General features: G+C 54.7%; 1 protein-coding gene across 3 annotated transcripts in view; it reads left to right on the top strand.

Annotated features, from left to right (window-relative positions):
• DLG5 (discs large MAGUK scaffold protein 5) overlaps window positions 1–23,279 on the top strand; it is a 116,019-nt gene that overhangs the window by 76,095 nt on the left and 16,645 nt on the right. For all 3 annotated transcript variants that reach the window (XM_082719509.1, XM_082719507.1, XM_082719508.1), the window contains 16 exons: window positions 3,120–3,304; window positions 4,854–4,979; window positions 7,347–7,479; window positions 7,927–8,054; window positions 8,723–8,898; window positions 9,272–9,375; window positions 12,768–12,860; window positions 13,234–14,253; window positions 15,015–15,138; window positions 15,474–15,618; window positions 16,952–17,064; window positions 17,689–17,778; window positions 18,081–18,234; window positions 21,690–21,852; window positions 21,967–22,100; window positions 22,767–22,913. In XM_082719509.1, the coding sequence (XP_082575635.1) occupies window positions 3,120–3,304; window positions 4,854–4,979; window positions 7,347–7,479; window positions 7,927–8,054; window positions 8,723–8,898; window positions 9,272–9,375; window positions 12,768–12,860; window positions 13,234–14,253; window positions 15,015–15,138; window positions 15,474–15,618; window positions 16,952–17,064; window positions 17,689–17,778; window positions 18,081–18,234; window positions 21,690–21,852; window positions 21,967–22,100; window positions 22,767–22,913 (3,035 nt within the window). The remainder of the gene's footprint in view (window positions 1–3,119; window positions 3,305–4,853; window positions 4,980–7,346; window positions 7,480–7,926; window positions 8,055–8,722; window positions 8,899–9,271; window positions 9,376–12,767; window positions 12,861–13,233; window positions 14,254–15,014; window positions 15,139–15,473; window positions 15,619–16,951; window positions 17,065–17,688; window positions 17,779–18,080; window positions 18,235–21,689; window positions 21,853–21,966; window positions 22,101–22,766; window positions 22,914–23,279) is intronic.

Genomic DNA, 23,279 nt, shown 5'->3' with positions numbered 1-23,279 from the left:
TGAGGCAGGAATCTCTTCTAGGCACTGTTCCGAGTCAGCAGGTCGGAGCGGAGAAGCCCTGCTCCCACCCCGGCAGCTTCCAGAGCTGAAACCCTTGGCTCCTTCTAGAGTTTGTTTGGCTTTTCAGACAACACTACACCCCACTTGGCTAGAGGAGGCCAGGTCTGTGGCCTTGGCTGTGCCAGCCCTGAGATGGGGTCGGGAGGGTCTTCTCTTCCCAGGGCCTGATTAGGGCCCTTGGGATTGACCCCATCTCTCTCCAGCCTACCCTCTCTCTAGCCAGCCTACCTCCCTGATCGCACAGCTGCCTTCATTCTGCTCAGCTGAGGAGGTGGTTCTTTTCTGACAGACCATGCATTCTCTACACTCTTCCCTTCTCTTTGCTTCTCCCTCTCTTGCTGCCCTCCCCCATCTCTACTCTCTTCTCTGGAGTACGAGGCAAAAGGAGGGCTTCAGGGGGCCTGTCTGGCTCTTTGTCTGGCTCTGGATGCTACCCGCTTTCCTGCTTCCCCCTTCCCTGAATGAGCATGGCCGCGGGAGCTTCCCCATCTACGGCCCTTGTCCCAGCCTCTGGCCCCTGGCAACCAGGTGCAGTGAAGGGTCACTGCCTTCGGGAGGGCGGAGGCCCTGCGTGGGCAGCTGGTCTCTACCTCCCGAAAGTTGTGGGGCACCGCTGCCTGACACAGAGGTTCCTCCAGATGATAGATTATGTCCCAGGACCAGCCTCTCTGCCAGAGCTTCTGTCCCATGGAAAGGCCAGCAGGGTCCCTTAAACCGCACTGGCTTCCCATGTCCTCACCTTCCTGCTGCCCCTGAATGCGGCTGCCTCTCTGACTTCCAGAGCTGTTGGTGGCACTGAGCTTGGGGCTGGGGGCGAGCGGGAGCCATGTGTGAGGGAGGGAGGACTGCTGGAGGTGGAGGACGAGCAGGAGGGCATTTCAAGAACATTCCCACGTCTGGGGACGGCTGTGAGATACTGCCCGGATGGAAGAGACGGGCATGCTCAGGGAGCGCGGTCTGTTCAGGGAGCACTGCCCTCTCCCTGGGACCCGCGTGTGCCTCTGTGGGGTTGTTCTTGTTGGTTTTGTGCCTGGGCCAGGTGAGTGTCTCATGAGGCCCAGTCCCTGCCTGCGGCCCCCTGGATCACCTGCGGCGGACAGAAGATCTCTGTGGTGCTGCTCCAGACTAAGAGCTGCCACGTGGAGACAGCACAGTATAGAGGAGGAAGCCTGGGAGTGGGAATCGGGGGACCAGGCATGGAGGTCAGCTCCCCACTAACAGGAAGGACCTGGGCCAGTCACTTCCTGGGCCCTCATCAGTGTTACCAGGATCTCAGCTCCCAGTGCTACGGTGCCTTTACGATGCCTCACTGTTCTCCCCTCTCTGTAAAACGAAGTCTTGTACTTCTTGTGTTTCTCATCTGGAAATGGCGCTTTGGGAGTGAATTCATTTTGGAGACCAACCATGGAGAGAGAGGATGGGAGCTGCCTAACACCTGGGGCTGGCCTCTCGTGTTCCCACCTCCGGCCCTCACCTGGAGATGCTTCTCCAGGGCCAAGTGCAGAGACCTTTCAGTGGAGCCACATGCAACATGTTTCAAATATGAAACTGTATTAATAGATTATAGAACATTGAGTGAAATGTAAATTTAAATACATGTGATCATTAAACCTATTCCTTATTATAATAAATTCTTGACACCTGTAATAGTAATGACCAGTTTCCAAAAAATAGCAAACTGAACAGACCCCCAGCACTGTATGAAAGTGGGAAAAAGTCAGGGGCACCTGGTTGGCTCAGTGGGTTAAGCCTCTGCCTTCGGCTCAGGTCATGATCTCGGGGTCCTGGGATCGAGCCCCACATAGTGCTCTCTGCTCAACTCACTCTCTCTACCTGCCTCTCTGCCTACTTGTGATCTCTGTCAAATAAATAAATAAAATATTTGAAAAAAAATAAAAAGAAAGTGGGAAAAAGTCAGAATGGAAATAATTTGAATTAATCTTGGGAAGTGTAAGGTGTATGTAGAGTGCACCCGCCGCTGTGTCCTCCTGGAGTTAAGGTGTACTTTCTGAGCAGACTTTTCTCCAGCTCCTGTTGACTCTTGACTCTACTTGAGAGATGCGGGATGGCTATAAACTGACTCTGTGTTTCCCTCTGTCCCCCTCGTCCTCGTGTCTCGGATGCACCTCTGGGATTTCTCTGAGCACCTGTGAGCAGAGGCAGCCTGCCGGGCTCGCCTCGGTGCCAACAGAGGCCTTCTTGCTGTGTTTGTCTTCTGGCTTCCTACCACTGGAGGTGGGGGGTTCCTGGTGCACACACTGTTCCTCTCGCAGACCCTGTTCCTCTCGTGTCCTGTTGGTATTTTGCTTCTGGAAGCCTCTGAGCTGCGGTGGGAGCAAAGATGCTCCCTTTGTCACTTTCCCAGCGTCATCTAAGGGTTCTCGGGGCACAGAGGGAGCTGCTTCTACAGGTGCTTCCAAGAGTTTGATTTGGAACAGTAGCTGAGCATGTAATGCCTTGGGCGGTGTCTAGATACAAATGCTTCCGATTTCAGCTTTTTAAACAAACTGAGACACACAGGACTTCACCAGCAGAAAAAATGGTGTATTTTTAGATTTCAAAATAACTCTGTATGCCAGAGCATAAAAATGAGTACTGCAGACCAACGGGTTGGGGACCACCATGATCGACATCTGCAGCCTTCACTGCATTCAGGCCTTGTGTCATTGTGTTTTGACAGGAGACCTCTTTAGAGAGACGGGGTGGGCCATCCAAGATAGGAGCGTGCGAGTGGCCGGGAGGAGTGTGGGAGCCACACACCAGGGGAGGCCGTGGCTCAGGAGGGGCTGGGGTGCTGGGACAGGCTCTTTGCGGGGCTGGGAGAGTTTGGACGGGACTCTGCGTGGTGTCATTAGGTGACTCGAGTGTGACTATGGGACAGGTGGTCCCTGGGGATGCAGGTGCAGCAGGGGTGTGTTGGGATGGGCTTGGGCTGGCATCCCATGTTTCCCTCCCTCCTGCTCCTGAGGGCTCAGACCCAGCTCCCGCACCAGCTAGAGGGCACTTCTGCACCAGAAGACTCAGTAACCATCTCTCTGCTTACCTCTTGACCCCACCAGATCAAAGACACGGTGACACTAGATGCCGGGAGAGCCAACAAGGAGGCTGAACTCCTTCGAAAGCAATGCAAGGCTCTGTGCCAGGAGCTGAAGGAAGCCCTCCAGGAGGCAGATGTGGCCAAGTGCCGGAGAGACTGGGCCTTCCAGGAGCGGGACAAGATTGTGGCGGAGCGGGACAGCATCCGGTATGGGGAAGCCCTGGGCTGGCGTGGGCCCCAGTCTCCCCGGGAAGCACTGCGTTGGTGGGGAGGGTCAGAATCACTAGCTGCATGTCCGAGTAAGGTGGGCGTGACCTCGGCTTCTCCCTTCTCACCTGAGCCTTGCGTCATCACATTAGACGTGCTCATTATGTCTCTGCTTCTCGTCTCATTTCAACCTAGACATCTGCGTGTACACTTTGTCTAGGTGAGACCCTCCCCCAGCCATGAAAGGGCACAAAGACAGTTTTCTTTCTTAGGGGACTTCTGATGACACGGACGTATCAAGAGTGCATTCTTTCAGTTGGTATTCTGTGGGCACCTGCTGTGTGCCAGGATCTTAGGTCCCTTGTACAAGGAGACCCTGAGAGAGAAACCGCCTCCAGGGCTCCCAGGCGGGTATGATGCCTACCCCCACCCCAGGCTAGCGCTCTGGGGGCCACGGGCAGCTTTGTTGGACCAGGCAACAGGGGAGGGAGAAAATATGGATGGTGAATTCCAGGGCCATGGTCAGAGCTGTGATGGGGCCATGCAGGACATGGAGGGCCAGGTGGGGATTTCTCCCTGGAAAGCATGACCTTCAAGTTAGAACTTGGGCCTGAGTGGAACTTTTCCAGGTGGAGTGGGGGGGATGCTCAGGGCAGGGGCCTGCTTGTGGATTTGGGAGTCACAAGAGAGGTGGCTGACAGGGTTCCTGAGGGTGGGCTCTGGGGCCACGAAAGGGAAGCCCTGAGTATAGTCTTGATTATTGGCTGGCAGAGAGCCACAAGGGGCTGTGGTGGTATTTGTGGTGACTTGGTCATTGAGAGTTTCGGAAAGATCCCTTGTGGTTGTCGGGAGGAGAGACCGCTGTCTAGCAAGGCGGGTGAGGGTTCAAGGAGGAGGGAATTGGGGGCCATGGAGAGGTGGGGACTAGCCCGTAGGGCCGTCTGATGACAGGGTGCCGTTCTGGAGATGGCACAGAGCAAGCACTCCCCCGCTGCCTGGCCACCTGCCCCTACCTGCTCTGTGAACGGCTGAGGTGGTCCTGCGGTGCCAGGAGCCACCTGTCCTTTGGTGGGGAGGTGCCTGCACGTTGCGCCTGGACAGAGCTCAGGGCTGCAGAGGTGCATGAGGCATGGGTCCTGTCCGAGTCGGGGGCTCAGTCTAGATGTGGGGTCAGGGCCAGCTTTAGAAAGGCCTGCCTGTGGGTAGATGTGAGGCTTGTGGTAGGTACTGGCATCCAGGGGCCTGCCAGGTGGGCTGGGGCTCAGGTGGCTGTTCAGGTAGGCACATTGAGGGTGAAGCAGTGGGGTGAGCCCTGGACATTCAGGACCCGTTGCCCAGTAACTGCGGAGATGTCCCCTTTCCTGACCCTTGTATCTTCTCTGCCCCTTGATGGAGTCGGCCTGGGCGGACTTACCTGTAGACTCTCCAGCGGTCCCTCAGTGCGTTTGAGGGTGAGGTGGGCACTGGGGGCTGTGGGGGCTGGGGCGACAGTCCACTGTAGGCTGCCCCCTGCCCCCACAGTGACCTCGGCCTCTGCCTTCTCTGCCAGGACTCTCTGTGACAACCTCAGGCGGGAGCGGGACCGGGCAGTGAGCGAGCTGGCTGAAGCTCTGCGCAGCCTGGATGACACACGCAAGCAGAAGAACGACGTCAGCCGGGAGCTCAAGGAGCTCAAGTATGTGGGGGTGGGTGCCTGCCGGTGGGGCTCGTGGTGGCCCCTCTCCTGTCAGGGCAGGGCCGTTCTGCGTGCTGGCCAGCTGTCTGTCCCTTCACTCTGCCTTACTCTGTCAATCTGTAGAATGGGTCTGAATGCCACCTGCATGTTGAAAGTTAATGAGAAATTCTTAGACCATCACAGAAGATGGCGGCCCTTTGGTGAGCACGCGGAGGTGGGCAGGCACCATGTGCAGAGGCACATAGAAAGGAAGGTCTCTGTGCCTAGGCAGTCCATTTGGAGACAGGCAAGTGTGTACTGTCTATTTATTCATTCATTCATACCCTTTCTACCTCGTTCATTTACTGACTCTATAGGGATTTACCACATGCCTGCACTGGACGGGCCAGGCCTGTGGGAGGCACTGGGGAAGCCACCGAACAGTGGACCAGGTCTCTGCCCTGTGGGGCTCACTGCACACAGGAGACCAGACCACAGGCGGGTCGGACAGCGACAGCTGTGTGAACCAGGTGCTGACATCGTGGTGCAGTGTTTGGAAAGCCATCACCATTTGGCGGTCCGTTATGCCTGTGGTGTGAGGATGCCCATTCAGAAGAGACTGTTTGGGGTGTCAGACAACCTCCCCTCAGTTACGGCACTGCACCCAGGATTGTGATGTGAGACTCGGTGACCCTAGGCAGTGGACTGAAGATACAAAGATCACAGCTGCAGAGAGAGATTGGCAGAACCTAGTAGCTGTCCCGCAGGGCAGAAGCCACGACTCCCCATTCTGATAGGGTGGTGCAGGGCGGTGAGGAGTGTGAGTGCGAGCGTGCAAGCTCCCTTGCCAGAGCAGCGCCGTTCAGACAGAGTGACAGCCTCCCCTCCCTCCTCATTCAGTAACTCTGACATGAGCCAGCCAGCTTCATTTACCAGATAAAAACCCAGAACCTCCTGGGCTTGGGGACTCTAAAGAAAATCTCAGGCTAAGAGGCAAAGTGACACACTCTCTCCAGGGACCCACTTTGGGTCTAACAAGTGACGGAAGCACATTAAGGTAAAGCCTGGATCCTGGGGGCTTAAGCGTGGGAGGCAGCTGTGCGTTCTAACGGAGCTGGAATTGCTTGGGACTTCTAAGAAAGTCGAATTCCACTTGTTTGTCACGCATCCCTGGATCTGCCCCTCCTCTTTGTTGGGCTCTGTAACCAGTGCTGGTGAGGAAGCCCCCGGTCTGCAGAGGCAGCCAACATACCCCAGTGGGTGTGAGATGAGCAGGGGCAGCGAGCAGGAAACCCAGAGCTCCGGGCTGCCCAGGGCTGGTGGGAGCTGGGTCTCGTGAAGGCGACTTTGGGGCTCTGCCCTGAGGCTCAGTAGCATTCTGGAGCTGGCTAGTGAGAGCACAGTCCAGACAAAGGTGTGGACGTGCGAGTGTGTGCACTTGAGCAGAAACCAGGAGGAGGTCACGAGCGTGCCCAGAGCCCAGCGGGTAGCACTGATGAATTGTCAAGGTCATCTGGGCACAGGTTTTAGGACCAAGAGTGTCAGGTGCTGGGGGATGGCACAGTTTTCGGTCTTTTTTCATCTCTTAATTGGGTCTTTCCGAGAGCTTTATTATTTTGGTCAGGTCAAACTTACTGATTTTTAATTTTTAATGGATTGTATGGTGTCTAGGCGTCCTTAACCTTAGCCATACACCTCAACGATTTTGTCCCTATGTTTTCTTTTAAATGTGTTGCAGCTTGACGTTTTGCATTTCAGTCTGTGATACATTTTGAGTTGGTTTTTATGGGAGTCCCAGTGTCTGGGTTGGGGTTTAGTTTTCCTGTTGTGGGCATGGAGGGGCTCCTGCCTCCCTCGTGGAATGCTGTCCTTCCTTGGCTGAAGTACTTTTGTATCTCTTGTGCTTTGTGGGGTATTTCTGAACTCTTTTTTTCTGTCCCGCTGGTCTCTGTGTCTGTCTTGCTGGCAATTCCACATAGTCTTGATTACTGAAGGAATCTGTAGAAAAAGTCTTAAAATTGAGGACATTGATTCCTCCCACTTAGTTTTTTATTTTCCAAATTGTTTTAGCTCTTCTTTATCCTTACCTTTCTTTCCCTCTGTATTTTATAATAGTCTGGTCTGTATCCACAAAAAGTCTTGCCGCCATTTCCTGAGGAATTGCATTAAACCTTTGGATAAATTCGGGATGAATTTGGGTCTTTTTTGAAAAACCCCTTTGAAAACCCAGTGATATCCAGGAAGCCCTGCCTGGCATGCTGCTCCAGATTTATTGGGAAACTGGCATCTAATCTGGCATCTAATCCGAGAGCAAAAGGAGCCCCATTTAGCTTTCATGGTGACCTTCGCCTCCCAGGGGACCATCGCCATGGCTCTCTCTGTTCCTAGGGAGCAGATGGAGTCCCAGTTGGAGAAGGAGGCCCGGTTCCGGCAGCTGATGGCCCACAGCTCCCACGACTCGGCCATCGACACAGATTCCATGGAGTGGGAAACGGAAGTTGTGGAGTTCGAAAGGGAGACGGTGAGTGGCCTTAATGTCTTTTCTCCCCTGCTCTCCCAACTGGGACACTTTGGAGGGGGACGGGAGAGGACAGCCCACTTGTGAGGTTCCCAGGTTCATGGCTGTCAGTTTTGGGGCTGCAGCTTTTCTTCCTGGGGTGCATGCATCTTTTCCCTGTACTTGTCCACGCCAGCTTCTGGCAGGTTGGTGCCCGTGGCCTCTCCAGTGGCAGATGTTGGCATGGGGCATGGCAGGAGGAGGGCAGAGCAGAGCCCTTCTGCAGGGATGTGTATCTGCAGTGGCTGAAGAGGCCAATGGCAGCTGCTCCTGGGCTTCATCCTGGGGACTGAGTGCCCCGTCTGGCGTGGAGGGGCAAGTGCTCACAGTGGGGCAAGTGGCTTGAGGTTTAAGAGCGACCTGTCTCTGATCACTGCTGTGTAAAGTGTGTGGTTGCTGCTCTTTTGACAGGAGGATATTGACTTGAAAGCACTTGGGTTCGATATGGCAGAAGGTGTGAATGAGCCTTGTTTGCCTGGGGACTGTGGGATATTTGTCACTAAAGTGGACAAAGGAAGCATTGCTGATGGCCGCTTAAGGTAAGAGTTGAGGATGCCCAGGCTCTGGAGGGAAGGGGACCCCTCCTTCCCCTTGCGAAGGACCCAGAGAGCCAGGTGGCAAGTAAATGAGCACACCCTGGCATTGGAGGGCCTAACAGGGTCAGGCCGGCAGTCTCCACTGCTAATGTTGTTGTTAATGGAGACTGTGACTCACTGGCACCCGTGAGTCTGAGCATTCCTCAGGCCCCAGGTGCTGCCCTTCACTTCTCTAGTTAGGAAAGAGTTCTGGTGTGGCATGTGCAAGAGTGTAGGGTGTGTATCACATGCCCATTCCATGAAAGAAGAATGATAATGAATTGCTAAATACTGATTTATGCAGCACTTTGTATAATCAACCAACTCATTCATTTTTAAAATCCTATGAGGTAGGTTCTCTACTGCTCTTGCCCCCATTTTACAGATGAGGACACTGAGGTCCGAAGGAGGTAGGTCACACAGCTAGTAAGTAGTAGAGCCAGGATCGCCCCCTGGCAGTCTGGCTCCAGCCTCTGCGAGTGTAGCCATTTGACATCCCGAAGAGGAAATCTGTCTAAGCGTGTAGGTGGGGCACCCGCTTCCCGCCCTCGTCTTCCCAGACTGGAGCCGTGCGGCCTGCCCACTGGTCCCAAGGCCCATGAGGGCACTGACCTGGCTGTGCTCCTCCTCAGGGTCAACGACTGGCTGCTGAGAATCAATGACGTGGACCTCATCAACAAGGACAAAAAGCAGGCCCTCAAGGCCCTCCTCCATGGGGAGGGTGCCATCAACATGGTCGTGCGGCGGCGGAAGTCCCTGGGTGGGAAGGTGATCACACCACTGTACATCAACCTGAGTGGACAGAAAGGTAGTGGGCCCACAGAGGTGGGTGGGGCGCCCCAGATGGCAGGGCCCCCCTTCCTTGTGCAGGGGGGAGGTGTGCATTTTCAGGTGTGTAGTTGTTCTTGGGGCGTGGATGCCGCTTGAACGCAGCATGTGTATCCCCAGCAGGGGGCCACCTGCATCCTGGGTCTTGCTGGTCTCCCGAGTATTTGATTGACCAGAGCAGACGTCACTGAGCCCCTGCGGGGGTGCTATCTGGCCTGGGTGTTGGGGTGGACAGGTCGCAGTCTACGAACGTACCCTCATAATTTATCTCACAAAGACGAGGGCCAGGGCTAGGCGATCAGGGCCGGGGCTAACTGGGGACCGCATGTGTCTTCCCTTGGTGGGTTTTGCAGACAGCGGTATCAGTCTGGAGAATGGCGTGTACGCTGCTGCTGTGGTGCCTGGAAGCCCGGCCGCCAAGGAGGGGTCCCTCGCCGTGGGAGACAGGATTGTGGCGGTAAGCCTCAGGGCCAGGGCTGTCTGCCCCACATGGACAGTTAGATGACATCTGGGAGGTTGAACACAAAGTAATGACCAGTTTGCCTTGTTCTCTAATGTTAACAAACGTTTTTTTTTACTGATAATGTGAAATAAATAGAAAATCAGGAAATACAGAGGTGGTTTAGGAAGGAAGTACGACTCCCTCTTACAGTACTACCTTACAGATAACCTTAATGAGCATTCAAAATGTATTTTTCTACGGACTTTATTCTACACATGAATGTATATTTACATCAGTTTTTTAAAAAAAAAATTATTTATTTGAGAGAGAGCGCAAGAGAGTGCGCACGTGGGGGGAGAGGCAGAAGGAGAGAATCTCAAGCAGACTCCCCACTGAGCGTGATCTTGATCTCATGACCCTGAATTCACGACCTGAGCTGAAACCAAGAGTTGGATGCTAAACCGACTGAGCCACCCAGGTGCCCCTATTTACATGAGCTTTAAAAAAGAAGGTATCTCTATGTGATTAATTGATTGTTACTTTTTGTATGTGATTTTAAAAAAAACCCTTTTATTAAACATTATATCCATTTATTTTTAAAATTTCTTTTTTAATCACCAGAGTAAGACGTATGTGTCCAAAGTAGTCAAGCAGTACACAAATGTATAAAACATTAGTCCCCTCTTTTCCCTTTAATCCTGCCCCTGGAGAAAAATCTCTACTCCCCGTTGCAAGATGAGCTTCCAGCCCGGCCAAGAGTGTTCATACAAATCTCTATACACAGATAAAGTTTTCTTGGCTTTGTTTGCTTTTTAGCATATAATAGTGTGATCATCCTGCTTTTCCACACCATGGATAGCTTTCCAAATTCACCTTCGGTGTTTTTATCCACTTCATGGTGTTCTGAGGTTTGATTGTCGGTAGTTGGAAGCGCGCCCCCTTGTGGACCTACATATTATTTTCGGTTTCTGCCACTGCATACAGCCCTGCCTTGGACATCACCTGTGTGTACCGCCCTTTGGCAGACACTGAATGGCGTCCCTGGTGATCAGACCTCCCAAATGCTGTGAGATTATGGAGCCTAATTTAGTATTTCTTTTCTTTTCTTTTTTTAAAGATTTTTATTTATTTATTTGACAGGCAGAGATCTCAAGTAGGCAGAGAGGCAGGCAGAGAGAGAGAGGGAGGAAGCAGGCTCCCTGCTTAGCAGAGAGCCCGATGCGGGGCTCGATCCCAGGACCCTGGGATCATGACCCGAGCCAAAGGCAGAGGCTTTAACCTACTGAGCCACCCAGGCACCCCTCCTTTTTTTTAAGTTTTTATTTACTTATTTGACAGAGATCACAAGTAGGCAGAGAAAGAGGCAGGCGGAGAAAGGAGAGAGAGAAAAGGGCTGAGCAGAGAGCCCGATGCGGGGCTCGATCCCAGGACTCTGAGGTCATGACCTGAGCCAAAGGCAGAGGCTTAACTCTCTGAACCACCCAGGTTCCCTAATTTAGTATTTCTAACTGACTCATTAAAATGGAAGTCACACACTTCCACCAACACACACACACATACACACAATCCTGGTTGTATGGAAGGCACACATGACAATGACTCCTGCTCTGGTTCTGAGGTCCCCGTCTACCAGTTCCTACCCTAATGGCAGTTAACAGTTTATTCTGGATTCCCCCCACCCTGAAATATTCAAAACATTTGTATCTCCTTTTCTTCTCTTTTCTTTTTCCTTGCCTTCCCTTCCCTTCTCCTTCCCCCTTCATTTTTCCCTTTTCCTTTCCTAACACCCAGATGGGATCATAATATCCTGAGCTGCTAACCTCCTTTCTTGTTTCCCACAGCCTCCCATGCAGGTTCATTTGCATTCACATTGTTAGATCTGTCTGGGGCATGTCAGTAACTTACTAGTTGCTTATTCTGTAGTGGCAGCAGCTCAAGCCACTCACCAGTTCTCCGGATGGACAGCCAGGACATCTTTGCTTTTACGAGTAGGGCTGCAAGTGCACTGCTGCATCCATCCACGGGGACCCACGGGAGTGTGCTGCAGGGTGAATTCCCTGGGGCGTGAATTGCGGGATCCGTGGGTATCAGCATTAACAGTTAACATGATCTTTCCCTGTGTGGTTAAAGAGATGGTGGCCTTTTTGGTCCTGCTTGCAGAGGGTGTAGGAGCTCATTGATTCTCATCTCCGCCATATTAAAGATTTCAGAGGATGCCAAAATTTGAAAGCAGTGTGGCCATTGTGAAAAAATTTTAAGATGTGGAAAAGTTGTAAAGGAAAAAAAAAAAAAAATGAATCCATCGCCCCAAAATAATCACTCTGCCTATTTTTTTAAACTTTTGATTTTAAAATAGAGATAGAATTCGGTATGACATTGAATAAATCATATTGACAAATAAATAATGTGGCGATGGTAGTACAGGAGGTCCTCTGTGCCCTTCATGCAGTTTCCTCTGACGGTGGGTTACATTTATGTGACTAAATGATATCCAAACCAGGGGTTTGACAATGAAGTCGTGTGTGTCACTCTGTGTCATTTTATTATCATGTTTTAAGTAACAACAACAAAAAATTAAGATTCACAACTGTTCCACGAGCACAAAGATCTCTCCCGTGTTAGCCCTCAGTGGGAGCGTCCACAGCCCGGCTCTCCATTCCCCCTCCATAACCCTTGGCACCTAATTTGCTCTCCATCCATATAGTTTTGTCACCGCGAGAACATACTACCTAAGTTGAATTGTACAGTAGGTGACCTTTGAGACTGGCTGTTTCAGCGTGAAGCCGTGTGAGCTGTCAGGTGGTGGGGCTACCACGGGCATGTTCTTTGTGTTGCTGGGCAGCACTCCATGGTCTGGGTGCCCCCCGGGCTGACCATTCACTGTGGCGCATATGCTTGTTCAGAAGATTGGCGCTTATCTAATGAGATCTGGACAGAGGTTCGGGCCTACGGGATTAGGAAAATCTTTGTGAACGGAGATGCTACCATAGCATCTCACCGGACACTTCACAGTCTACAAAGACCCTCCACAGCATGATGTCATTTCTCATCTCCCGACCTGGGGAGCAGCCGTGTGTATCTTCTGTTCTGTGCGTGAAGGAGTTCTGCGCTGCGGTCAGGCCTCACGTGGCAGGTGGCAGCAGAGTCCGGTTGTTCCCCGTAGGGTGCTTGCTGTTCTGGTCCCAGTCGGACGAGCACCTGCCTCTCGCATGGTTTAAAGCTGTATGTTTTCTCTGCCTCACAAGCTGCCTCACTGGATTTCTCAGGCCGTACTGGGGAGGGGCTTTCTCTCCTTTGCCAACTCCAGACTTGGGCCCCTTCTAAGAGAACCAGGCCCACCGTCCCGGATGGGCTGGCGGAGACCCTGACCTGGCTGTGGGCCTGATGGGCTCTCTTTTTGGCCCTAGATCAATGGCATTGCCCTGGACAACAAGTCTCTGAATGAGTGTGAATCTCTGCTCCGTAGCTGCCAGGACTCCCTGACCCTCTCCCTCCTGAAGGTAAGGACCCACACCCAATGCCGGCCCTGCTCTCATCGGCTGTGCGGCAGCAAAGCCTCAGCTCCGTATGCCTTGGCGGCTATGCTGGGTCACAGGGAGTCCTTGAAACAAAGGTACTGGTTTACAAAGTGCAGGGTGTGTGAACCCTGACGGGATCCTGGTTTAAAAACCAAAACAAGACACAAAGGACATTTTGAGGACAGTGGTATACACCTGAATCTGAACTGAGTAAAAAGGTGATCGTAGAGACTCTTCGGGCACACTTTGGGGTGTGTGTGGCCCGTTGCTGAGCCTCACTCCCTGCGCAGGGACGCAGGCAGCGCCTGGTTCTGCAGTCTTACCCGCTCTTTCTCACTCTGCAATCCACACATAGGTGTTCCCTCAGAGTTCCTCGTGGAGTGGCCAGAACATTTTTGAGAACATCAAGGACTCTGATAAGATGCTGAGCATCCGAGCCCACGGCGCTGAGGTCCAGGCTCAGAATAAACGGAGCTTGCTGCAGCACAACAACTCCACGCAGACGGACATCTTCTACGCAGACAGGCTGGAGGACAGGAGGGAGCTGGGTCCCCCGGGAGGCAGCAGCTCTTTCCTGCACAAGCCGTTCCCTGGGGGGCCCTTCCCAGTCTCCCCCCAGGCCTGTCCCAGTGCCTCCGAGCGCAGCCTGAGCTCCTTCCGCTCAGATACCTCTGGGGAGCGTGGCTATGGGCTGGTGGACGTGCGCAGCCGGCGACCCCTGCTGCCCTTCGAGACTGAGGCGGGCCCCTGCGGGGTGGCAGAGGCCCCCCTAGATAAGGCAGACCCTGAGGGCTCTAGCAGTGGCGGGACCTGGCCCAAGGCCGTGCTCAGCTCCACAGCAGGGCCCGAGAAGCTCTCTGTTTATAAGAAGCCAAAGCAAAGAAAGTCTATCTTCGACCCTAACACTTTCAAGCGCCCCCAGACTCCCTCCAAAATAGACTACCTACTCCCTGGCCCTGGGTCTGCTCACTCCCCCCAGCCCTCCAAGAGGGTGGGGCCTCTGACACCCCCAAAACCTCCCAGGAGGAGTGACTCCATCAAGTTCCAGCACAGACTGGAAACCAGTTCCGAGTCGGAGGCCACTCTGGTGGGCAGCTCCCCATCCACCAGCCCCCCAAGCGCCCTGCCCCCTGACATGGACCCCAGGGAACCCATGCACACTTCGCCCCCTCGCAAGGGCAGGGTCCGCATTGCTTCCAGCTACTACCCCGAAGGGGATGGGGACTCCTCCTACCTGCCTGCCAAGAAGTCCTGTGATGGAGACCTCACCTCCCAGAAGATGGATGAGCTGGGGCAGAAGCGCCGTCGCCCTAAGTCCGCTCCTAGTTTCCGGCCCAAGCTGGCTCCTGTAGTGATTCCTGCTCAGTTCCTGGAGGTAGGGCCCAGCCTTGGGGTGAGGATGGGCAAGGGTGCGGGGAGGGGCCCTGAGCTGGTGTCCCCAGCCTCTTGCTTAGCCCTGGCTCCTTTGCCTTCGTTCTAAGCACCTACCCGAGGAAAAGGGGAGTGGGGTGGTTGGTGGGTGCCAGTGGGATGGAACCCTCCATAGGAGGCTGGAAAGTGATGGAGAGTGGGTGTGTTAATGGCATGTGATGCCATGACAGGAGCATTTTCTGGGGTGTGGTGTCTGATCTGCTTTTTCATCAAGAAGCTTTTGCACTTGTGACCCGGACCTGCCTGGAAGGGTCTGGAGAACCACGAGAGCACCTGTGAGTCTGCTGGCCGGTAGCAGGAGGCAGCTGGCTTGTGTTGTGGGCACTGTAGTCGTTTCCAGATGGGAGAAATTGCTGGGAGCTGGGGGACAAACCCATGTGACTCTCTGCAGATGAGCACCCTGAGTCTGTAGTACGAGTTTCCAGGAGCAACTGTACACACGTGCCTGATACTCTCATGCATTCCACCTCCTGCACCCAATTTGTCTCCTCCAGAGAACAGATTCTTTCTCTGTGGTTTTCTTCCAGAGTAGTATCCAAGGAAGTGCTTCCTGTCCAGGTGTCTTAAGGCAACATGAATGAGCAGTGACCTGTCCTGGCTGTCATGTTGTGTGTCCGAGTGGGAGAGCTAGTGCTTAGGGGACAGACCTGCAGACACCTGTGCATGTCCATTTCCAGCCACTGTCTCTTGTCTTGGGTCCTGCAGGAGCAGAAGTGCATCCCAGCCAGTGGAGAGCTCTGCCCAGAGCTCCAGGAATGGTCCCTGTACTCGCCAGGGCACTCCAGCCGGCACAGCAACCCCCCATTCTACCCTGGCAGGGCATCTGCGGGTGAGTCATTGGGGTCGGGAAGAGGGTCCACGGTGGGCTCTCAGGCCTGCCCGCTCCTAGGGAGAGGGGAGGCGGTCATTTCAAGGTGCCACTGTGTCCTCAGCCCAGAGGTCCAGAGAACTAGCAATGGCTGCCCTGTCTGGGATGTTCAGTCTTGTATCAGGGACATTCCTTAACTTTTCATGGCTAAGAAATTTTTTCCCATAGCAGCCTGAGATATAGGAAGTGATAAAGCGAGTTCTCCCATCTTACGGGTGGAGAAAGCCAAGAGCTTGCACAGGTCTGGGGCTGGCTGGGTGCTTTGGGGTGATTATTCTCACGCAGCCCATTTCTAGGCACTGTGCCCCGGAGCATGACCCCAAGCGCCACTGTGAGCTCCATGCTGAGGAACCCTGTCTACACCGTGCGTAGCCACAGGGTCGGTCCTTGCAGCTCTCCACCTGTGCCCAGAGAGGTCGGCCCCCAGGGTTTGTATCCCAGGTATGTGAAATCACCCCACACCTCCGTGCTCCCCAGCTGGCCATGGTCACAGGCACATAAAGCCATTGGTGCAGAGAGTGGCCCACGAGCTGAGAAGTGTCCTTGCCTAGCCGGGAGGGGCTGGCTGGTTAGAGCAGCGCTGGGGCCCCAGGAAGACTGAACGCTAAGGATCCTCTCTTCATTCACCAGCATGGAGCTCAAAGAGGTATTTAAAGAGAGAGAGAGTGATGGTAGCTGGTGCTTAAGAGCTCACATGCCAGCGCTGTGCTGGGACCTTTGTAAACTTCATTTAAGGGCCACAACAGCCTCCTGAGCTAAGGACTGTTGTTGTCTCTGTTTTATGGATTAGGAGACTGAGCCTTAAAAGGTGAACGGACTGGCTCAAGGTCATTCATTCATTCATTCAGTTGTTTGGCAAGTTTTAATTGAGCACCTACTACATGGCATGGACTGTTCTCGTTCCAGAGTGGTACCAGGTGGTGCTGAGTCACCCTGAAGACTGCAGAGCAGGGCAGCCAGCTAGGCTTTGACTTGGCAGAGGGTGGGGAGTAGACTGGGTGGAGGGAAGGGCCCCTTGGGGGAGGGGAGGGAGTTGCTACGGAGATAGGGAGGTGAAGAAGCCAGTTTTGCTCAAGACCTGGGTAGAGTCCCCAGGACGGAGGGAACAGTGCCCTGGAACAGTGTGCTGGGCTCCTGGGACAGAATGAGGAACCTTGCACTGGCACAGTGAGTCAGGAGGAGAGCATAGGCTATAGGGCACAGGTCCTATAGGGCCTATGGCCATGATGCAGAGTTTGGATTTTTTTTCCACTCTAGGCTTTAGGCAGGGAAGAGACATTCTCATTATACAGCTAGAAAAGGACATCATTGGGTTTGATTGTAGGCCCTCCTGAGGTGGGCAAGGCCTGACTCTCTGCCTTCCAGTGTCCTAGGCAGCTGTCCTGAATGAAGTGTGCAGGTCCCCGTCCAAGGTCCTTGATGCCCATCCAGCCTCTCCCACTCATCCTGGAGGAGAGGCTCCACTTCTCTAGGTCCAGACAGGTTCAGAGCCTGTTTTTCCCAGTGGAAGCTGTTGCTCCTGGTGAGCCCAGTCCTTGTGCAGGTCTGTATGCCAGTCCTCTACGGGCACAGCAGGACTGTTCTCTGTGGGCAGGGCCATTGTTGGATGCTGCCTCTGAGCATGGCAGGCCACTATTCCCACCTAGCAACAGATGGCTTCTGCGGGCTCAGGGAGGCCTTGGCTGGGGCCTGCTGCTTGTTTCTCCCCAGTGGCTGTGTCCAGTCCAGTCCTGGCCTTCCTTCTGAGCGCCTTAGCTGTCTGGTTTTCTTGCAGCGCGCAGCACCAGGGACGCCTGAGCCTAGACCTGAGCCACAGGGTTGGCAGCGACTACTCAGATATGAGAACCTCCCACGGGTCCAACTCTCTGCCCTCCAGCGCTCGCCTTGGTAATGGTGCCACTGGAACCTTCTCACCATAGCAGGGCACTAGCCTTGTTTCCCTCTCTACCTGCATCCTTGTGGCCAGACCTCCAGGTGGCCTGGCCACACCAGCCCTTCTCTGCTCCCGGAGCCGAGGTTGGCCCCACGCTGCACTGGGAGCCCTGTCCTTCGGCCTTCTGAGTCTCTGGGTCTTTCCCTGGTAGCCATGCGGCTGTTCCAGGGAACCGCTGGGGCCGTGAGCCTCGCTGAGCCTGTTGGACATTCTGGGGTTTATCATGCTGTTTGCATGTGGGAGACCAGCAAGTTCCTCCTAGAGGGACTCAGGTGGTGCTGCTTCTAGCCACGTGGCGTGTTGGCAGACCATCCCGTCTGTCACTTGGGGCTAGGCGAGAGATTGCTGTGAGCCTGTTCTGGAGCAGTCCAGGCCCGCGCAGTTCACTCAGATCACACTGGGTACTGAGTATCTGCCTTTCGGGACCAGTTCACGCTCTGGCCCCCTTGGGGTTCATGGCCGGGCCTGCTTTGCGTTTGTCTTGGCTGCTGCTCCTTCCGAACTACTAACGTGGTGGTAAGGGAGCGAGGGCGGGTTTAATCACAGGCCTGAAGTTTTGTCTCCTCGTGGAACCACAGGGTCTTCAAGCAACTTGCAGTTCAAGGCAGAACGCATTAAAATCCCGTCAACGCCAAGATACCCCCGGTCCATCGTGGGTTCCGACAGAGGTGAGAACATGCACTGCCGTCCTCACCTGCCGGCTCGCTGGCCTCACAGTGCAGCGTCTGGGCACAGTGTGTAACCTCCTCACCTCAGCCGGTCCGTGCAGGCTGGCTGAGCCCGGCCTCAGGCCCGGTGTCAGGGGGCTAGACAGAAAGGCCGTGTAGAGCCCGGCCCCTGAATCCAAGGCCATGTGCTGTGGCTGCAGTGTGGAGCCTTGTGCCTGGGGCGTGTCTCCGTCTTGGTCTGGGCCCTGGGGGGCAGAGATGAGGGTCACAGAGCCTGAGTTCCTTCGCATCTCTCCTGGCAGGTTCGCTGTCACATTCAGAATGCAGCACGCCTCCGCAGTCCCCCCTGAGCATCGACACCCTGTCCTCCTCGTGTAGCCAGTCCCAGACCTCAGCTTCCACGTTGCCCAGAATTGCCGTCAACCCTGCGGCCCTCGGGGAACGGAGGAAGGACAGGTGAGCACGACAGGGCCTGTGTCCCATGGGCACGGCAGTGGGTTGCGCATCCCCACAGCGGGCCGGGGCTTGGTTGAGGGAGGGGACTTGGTGGAAGCAGCGGGTGCATTGGAGGGTGCCGGCTGGGTCGATCCCAGGGCGAGACCTCTCTGCTTCGGGTCACCTAGCTTTCTCTGGCGTGCTGCCTCAGCCCTTCACAAGGAAGCCCTGCGGGCGCATGGTGCCAGGAGGTGGGGTGCGCATAGATGGCAAGGTGAGGAGAGGGTGGGCTCCTTCCACAGAGTGTCCGTGGGAGGGGCTGAGCTGCGGTGGCTGACACTAGGAGCCACCTGGCCGTGACAATGTCATGGCACCGTTCCCGGCTTCCCTGGCCCCTGATTAAGCACTTTTCGTGTAATAAGTCATGAAATCCTCACAGTGACCCCGTGAGCTTCATGCATCGTCCTCGTCCTTGTCATCATCATCACTGGTTCTCTTTTACAGATAAGGAAACAGAGGCCAGAAAGTGGGAGTGACCTGTCTGGTCACGTGGTTGGTGACTGGCCTACCTTCCTTAGAATCAGGGCTCATTCTTACTCTTTGCTTTTTGGCTCCAGAATACAGCTGCATCACTTATTCCCCTCATTCCCAAGCTTTTTTTGTGTGTGTGAAATAAAACATACCGGAAAAAAATGTATGTAAAGTGTAAAAGTATAGCTTAGCCATTTATTGGTTCATTTTGAAATGCTGGCCAATCTGCTGAGATTTCAGGGTAACTTGAGGCTGACGTCAGTCCAGATGGTTGGACCCCACATCTAAGGGGTCCCTCCCTCTCCTCACAAGCTCTGTGCCCCTCACCCACCTCTGTTCTTTCAGAGTAGAATTTATCAGATCAAATTTATGGTTAAGAGGTCCATCTAGATGGTAAGTCTTCAGGCAATCCAGTTAAACTGAAACTTGCTTTTATTTAATCACTTAAAAGGAACAGAACCACTCGTGTCCACTCAAATCCAAAATGCTGAAGGCCCTCATCTCTATGAGCCACAGAAGGAACCCTGCAGGGTGGCCTCTGCCTTAAGAAAACCATCTGACTTGTAAAATCTGAATTTGTAAGACAACCTAACAAGTACTCTCACAACCAGCGACTGACTGTTCACGGGAGCCCAGAAGTGCACGGGGGCCTGTAGGGGAAGTGGGTGCAGTTCATGTGGAAACCTCTCACCCCCGTGACACACTCGGGGGCCAGACCTGTGCCACATCCGGGGTCGGGTGGGTCAGCTCCGGTCACTGAGCCCCAGGAACCTCTGCCAACTCAAGTGGGCTCCTTAGAAGCAGAGAGGGCCATTCACCTGCCATTGGGTGTCCCGTAGTTAGCTTCCTAAAGTGTGCAGGGAACCAGGAGCTGCTCTGTGGGGAGAGGGGTGTTCATGGTCTGAATCTCGTCAGAGGCAAACAGTTTAACTTGTGTGACCCGATTGGAGGCAAAACAGCTCCTTCCCCCCGATTCTAACGTACATTTTTGTGTAGCTTCTAATTAGAGGAAACTGGGAAGATAGAGGAAAGTAGAAAGAAGAAAAGTCACACATAATCTCAATTGCTTTTCCCCTTTTGTGAAGCGTGCGTGTGTGTGTATGTGTATAGTTTAAAGGCATGTTTCATTATTTTCATTTTCTGTACATGAATACTTTCTCATTTCAAGGGGTTTGTAATATTGTGAAGTATGCTTTATAAACCGCGTTCATAATGCAGCTTTATTCTGAGAAAACGTTTGTGCATATTATAAGAAATTTAGATCCCTCAGGGGACTGGGAAGTAAGGATTACCTCAAGTCCCCTCACCTGGAGGTGCTGTCGTTCACATTTTGGTAGGGTCCTTCCTGGAAGCCTCTCCACGTGTGAGTGGCCACATGTATTTGTACAGATGTATATAGATGGGATTATGCCCACCTGTCCGCTCCCGCAGTGTGTGTCCTCTGCATCTCTCCATGTTGGTAAAGCCTGATTTGTGTCATTCACAACGGCTTTGTCGGGTTCTTAGGTGAGTCAGGTACCTGCTCTATTGAGATAGACGTGTGTTTTGGAGGTGGTAGATAGGAAAGGGTCTTCAGTGGGGGGTGAGGAGCCCCAGACTGGAACAAGGGCTGCGCGCACCCTCTGTGCCGTCCTCCAACGCTGGCTGGGGCTATGAGGATGGGGCTGCGGGCTGCTGAGTAAGGGCTCCTGCAACTCCAGACTGCCTGGCACTGTGACCTGTGATGCGTCTTGAAGTCGTAGGCCAGGGACTGAGGTGTCTGAGCCGCAGGGTCAAGGGAGGGCATTGCGGTGAGGGCGAATTTGGGAAGGGACAAGGTAAAGGGATAGGTCAAGAAGGATTTTGTTCTCAGACTGCCAGGGGACCGGGCCCTGGGTGGGAGTGTCCCAGCCTGAGGACCGCTGAGCTTGAGAGACGGCTGTGTCTCTGGTTGGCAGGGGAGGGCTGGCTCCGGGGCCTGGCTTTCCATTAGCACATAAGTCTGTTCCCAGCCACATGCTCTGGAGGGGAGCCCAAGGACATGGCTCTCCGGCCAGCTCCTCCCTTCACCTTTGGCTGTGACTTTGTTCTGAGAGGAAGAGCTCAGGGCAGCACATAGCACTGTCCTCACAGGACGGCTCTGTGTCACCTGATGCATGTCTGTCAGGTTCTGTCTATCAGGTTCCAGGCATCTGTTACCCTTTTCTGAGCATCCCTCTCTTCTAACTTTTTGCACCTTCCAGATGTCTCCACCACCACAGATCCCTCCTGAGACTGCCCGTGGCCACCAGGCCCAGGTTCTCCTCCCTGAGGAGTCTGAGGTTGGCCTGCCATGAGGCCTCTGCCCGAGCCCCCTTGTGCCCTTGGCACGGCGGATGCCTTCCCCGCCCCACCCCCACCCCGGGCCAGCAAGTGCATGGTCCCCACCTTGCTCCCAGCCTACCCACTCCCTTTCTAATGGCTTGGGTTTGTGGCAGCTTCATTTCCATGGTCATCGTACACCACTCTGTACACTGGTAAATATAAAAACTGATACTTGATATGGTTGCTCCTGGGTGACTGTCACCCCAGGAGCCCCTTCTTTTTCTCCTGGGGCATCTGGAGAGCCCACCGGGTTTGTTCATTGCACATTTTGTTGCAGCAACTTTGCTCACGTTAGGTAACTCTGTGCTTCTTCTCTGCCTGTGTCAGTGTTTATAGTTCACGTGGCTCATTCTCTGTGTCTTTGGGACTGCGTGCTTCTGTGGCCATCTGGGGGTGCTGTGTTTGTGTTGCATGAGGTTGTGGGAAAGTGTTTCACTGCCATACAGAGGTGGGGCCATTGCGTTCCCATCCAGCTGTGTCATCGTAGGAGCATCCGGTGGTCCCTGACCTTTCCTGCGTAGCTGATTGCATGCCTGACTGCAGATTTGCCCCAGACCTTTCCATTGTGTCCGAGTCCCCGAAACTGTTGGCTCTCTTCCAAGGCCCTATGCAGAGGAGCCACGCCACGTGAAGCTGCAGAAGGGCTCGGAGCCGCTGGGCATCTCCATCGTGAGTGGAGAGAAGGGCGGGGTCTACGTCTCCAAGGTGACAGGGGGGAGCATCGCTCACCAGGCTGGCCTGGAGTATGGGGATCAGTTACTTGAGGTAAGCGGGCACTGTATCCTTCTCTCCATCCTCTCCTCCCTCCCTGGGAAGAGCTGTGCTCCCCTGCGGCCCAGCCCCCACCACGTCACTGAGCGTGCTCTGGGTGTCTCCTAGTTCAATGGCATAAACCTGCGGAGTGCCACGGAGCAGCAGGCCCGGCTCATCATTGGGCAGCAGTGTGACACTATCACCATCCTGGCCCAGTACAACCCACACATGCACCAGCTCAGCAGCCACTCTCGGTCCAGGTGAGGGCCTGGGCCTCCCACAAGGCCCGTCCAGGCTGGGGGGAGGAGAGAGGGCGCAGCCCGGGTGCCAACCGTCTGTTTCGGCCACTCAGCTTCCGTAAGAGAAGAGTCGGCCAGCCCCGGATTGTGGAAAAAGAACATAGAGGAGGTGGAGGAGGTGAAGCAGGATACCTGAAGTGCAGGGTGTGGAAGCACATGGCTGGTCCCCCCACCCCTGTGCAGCAGGCAGCCTGCCTGCAGGTGTGTGATAGTCAGGAGCAGAGGCCCTGGGGTGGGATTCTCACACAGTGTGTTCTGCCCCCCTGTCCTGCCTCTGAGCCGTGGGTTGCCGGGCATGTGGGAGAAGGGGGGGGCCTGCCCCTAACTCACAATACTGCCCAGCTCAGTGAAGGGGCGATGGGATGTACAAATGGAGGGAAAGTTGCAGGGCATGTGGGGGGCCCCCAGCCCACACCTGCAGAGAGGAGCCCCAGGTTGAGGACAGGCAGATCCTATAGGGTGGACGACCTGAGTCCCACTTCCCAAGACATCTGTTCTCAGGGCTCCGAGCCCTGTGACCCAGTCTCTCTGCTCCCAGCCCAGCTCTGGTCCACGCCGGAGAGGGGGTGGCTGTGGATGGCCGGGGACCATGTGCTGCTCCTTACTGCTTCTGCCCTCTGTCCCCAGCTCCCACCTGGACCCTGCCAGCACCCACTGCACACTCCAGGGGAGCAGTGCCGCACCCCCGGAGCACCCCTCTGTCATTGATCCGCTGATGGAGCAGGATGAGGGCCCTGGCACCCCCCCGGCCAAGCAGAGCACCCCCAGTTCCAGGTCAGCAAACATGTGCTGTGAGCCTTCTGTCGCTGTGATCCGGCCTGGGGGTGGGGGGTGGGGGGTTGTGGTCGTGGCCTGAGCACACCCTGCCAGCGTACCCCTGTGCCTCAGACCATATCACAGGCCGTCACGATCGGGAGTGGGAAGCATGCCATTCCTTTCCTTTCCTCTTGCCCTCCTGCCCTTTCTCACGCTTGTTGTTTCTTTGTTTCCCCTCATTGACTTGTTCTTAGCTCTGCCTCCCTCCTTTCCTCCTTTTCTCAGTCACTCGTCGTCTGACTCTATCCTTAGACAGGACACCACAGTCACCACCCAGCCAGGCCCTGAGCCACGGCCACCACCCGCGGTTGGCCCCAGGGAGCG

Source organism: Mustela nivalis, assembly GCF_964662115.1.
Source record: "Mustela nivalis genome assembly, chromosome: 2".
Lineage (NCBI taxonomy): Eukaryota > Metazoa > Chordata > Mammalia > Carnivora > Mustelidae > Mustela > Mustela nivalis.
This window is presented reverse-complemented; position numbering and strand designations above follow the sequence as displayed.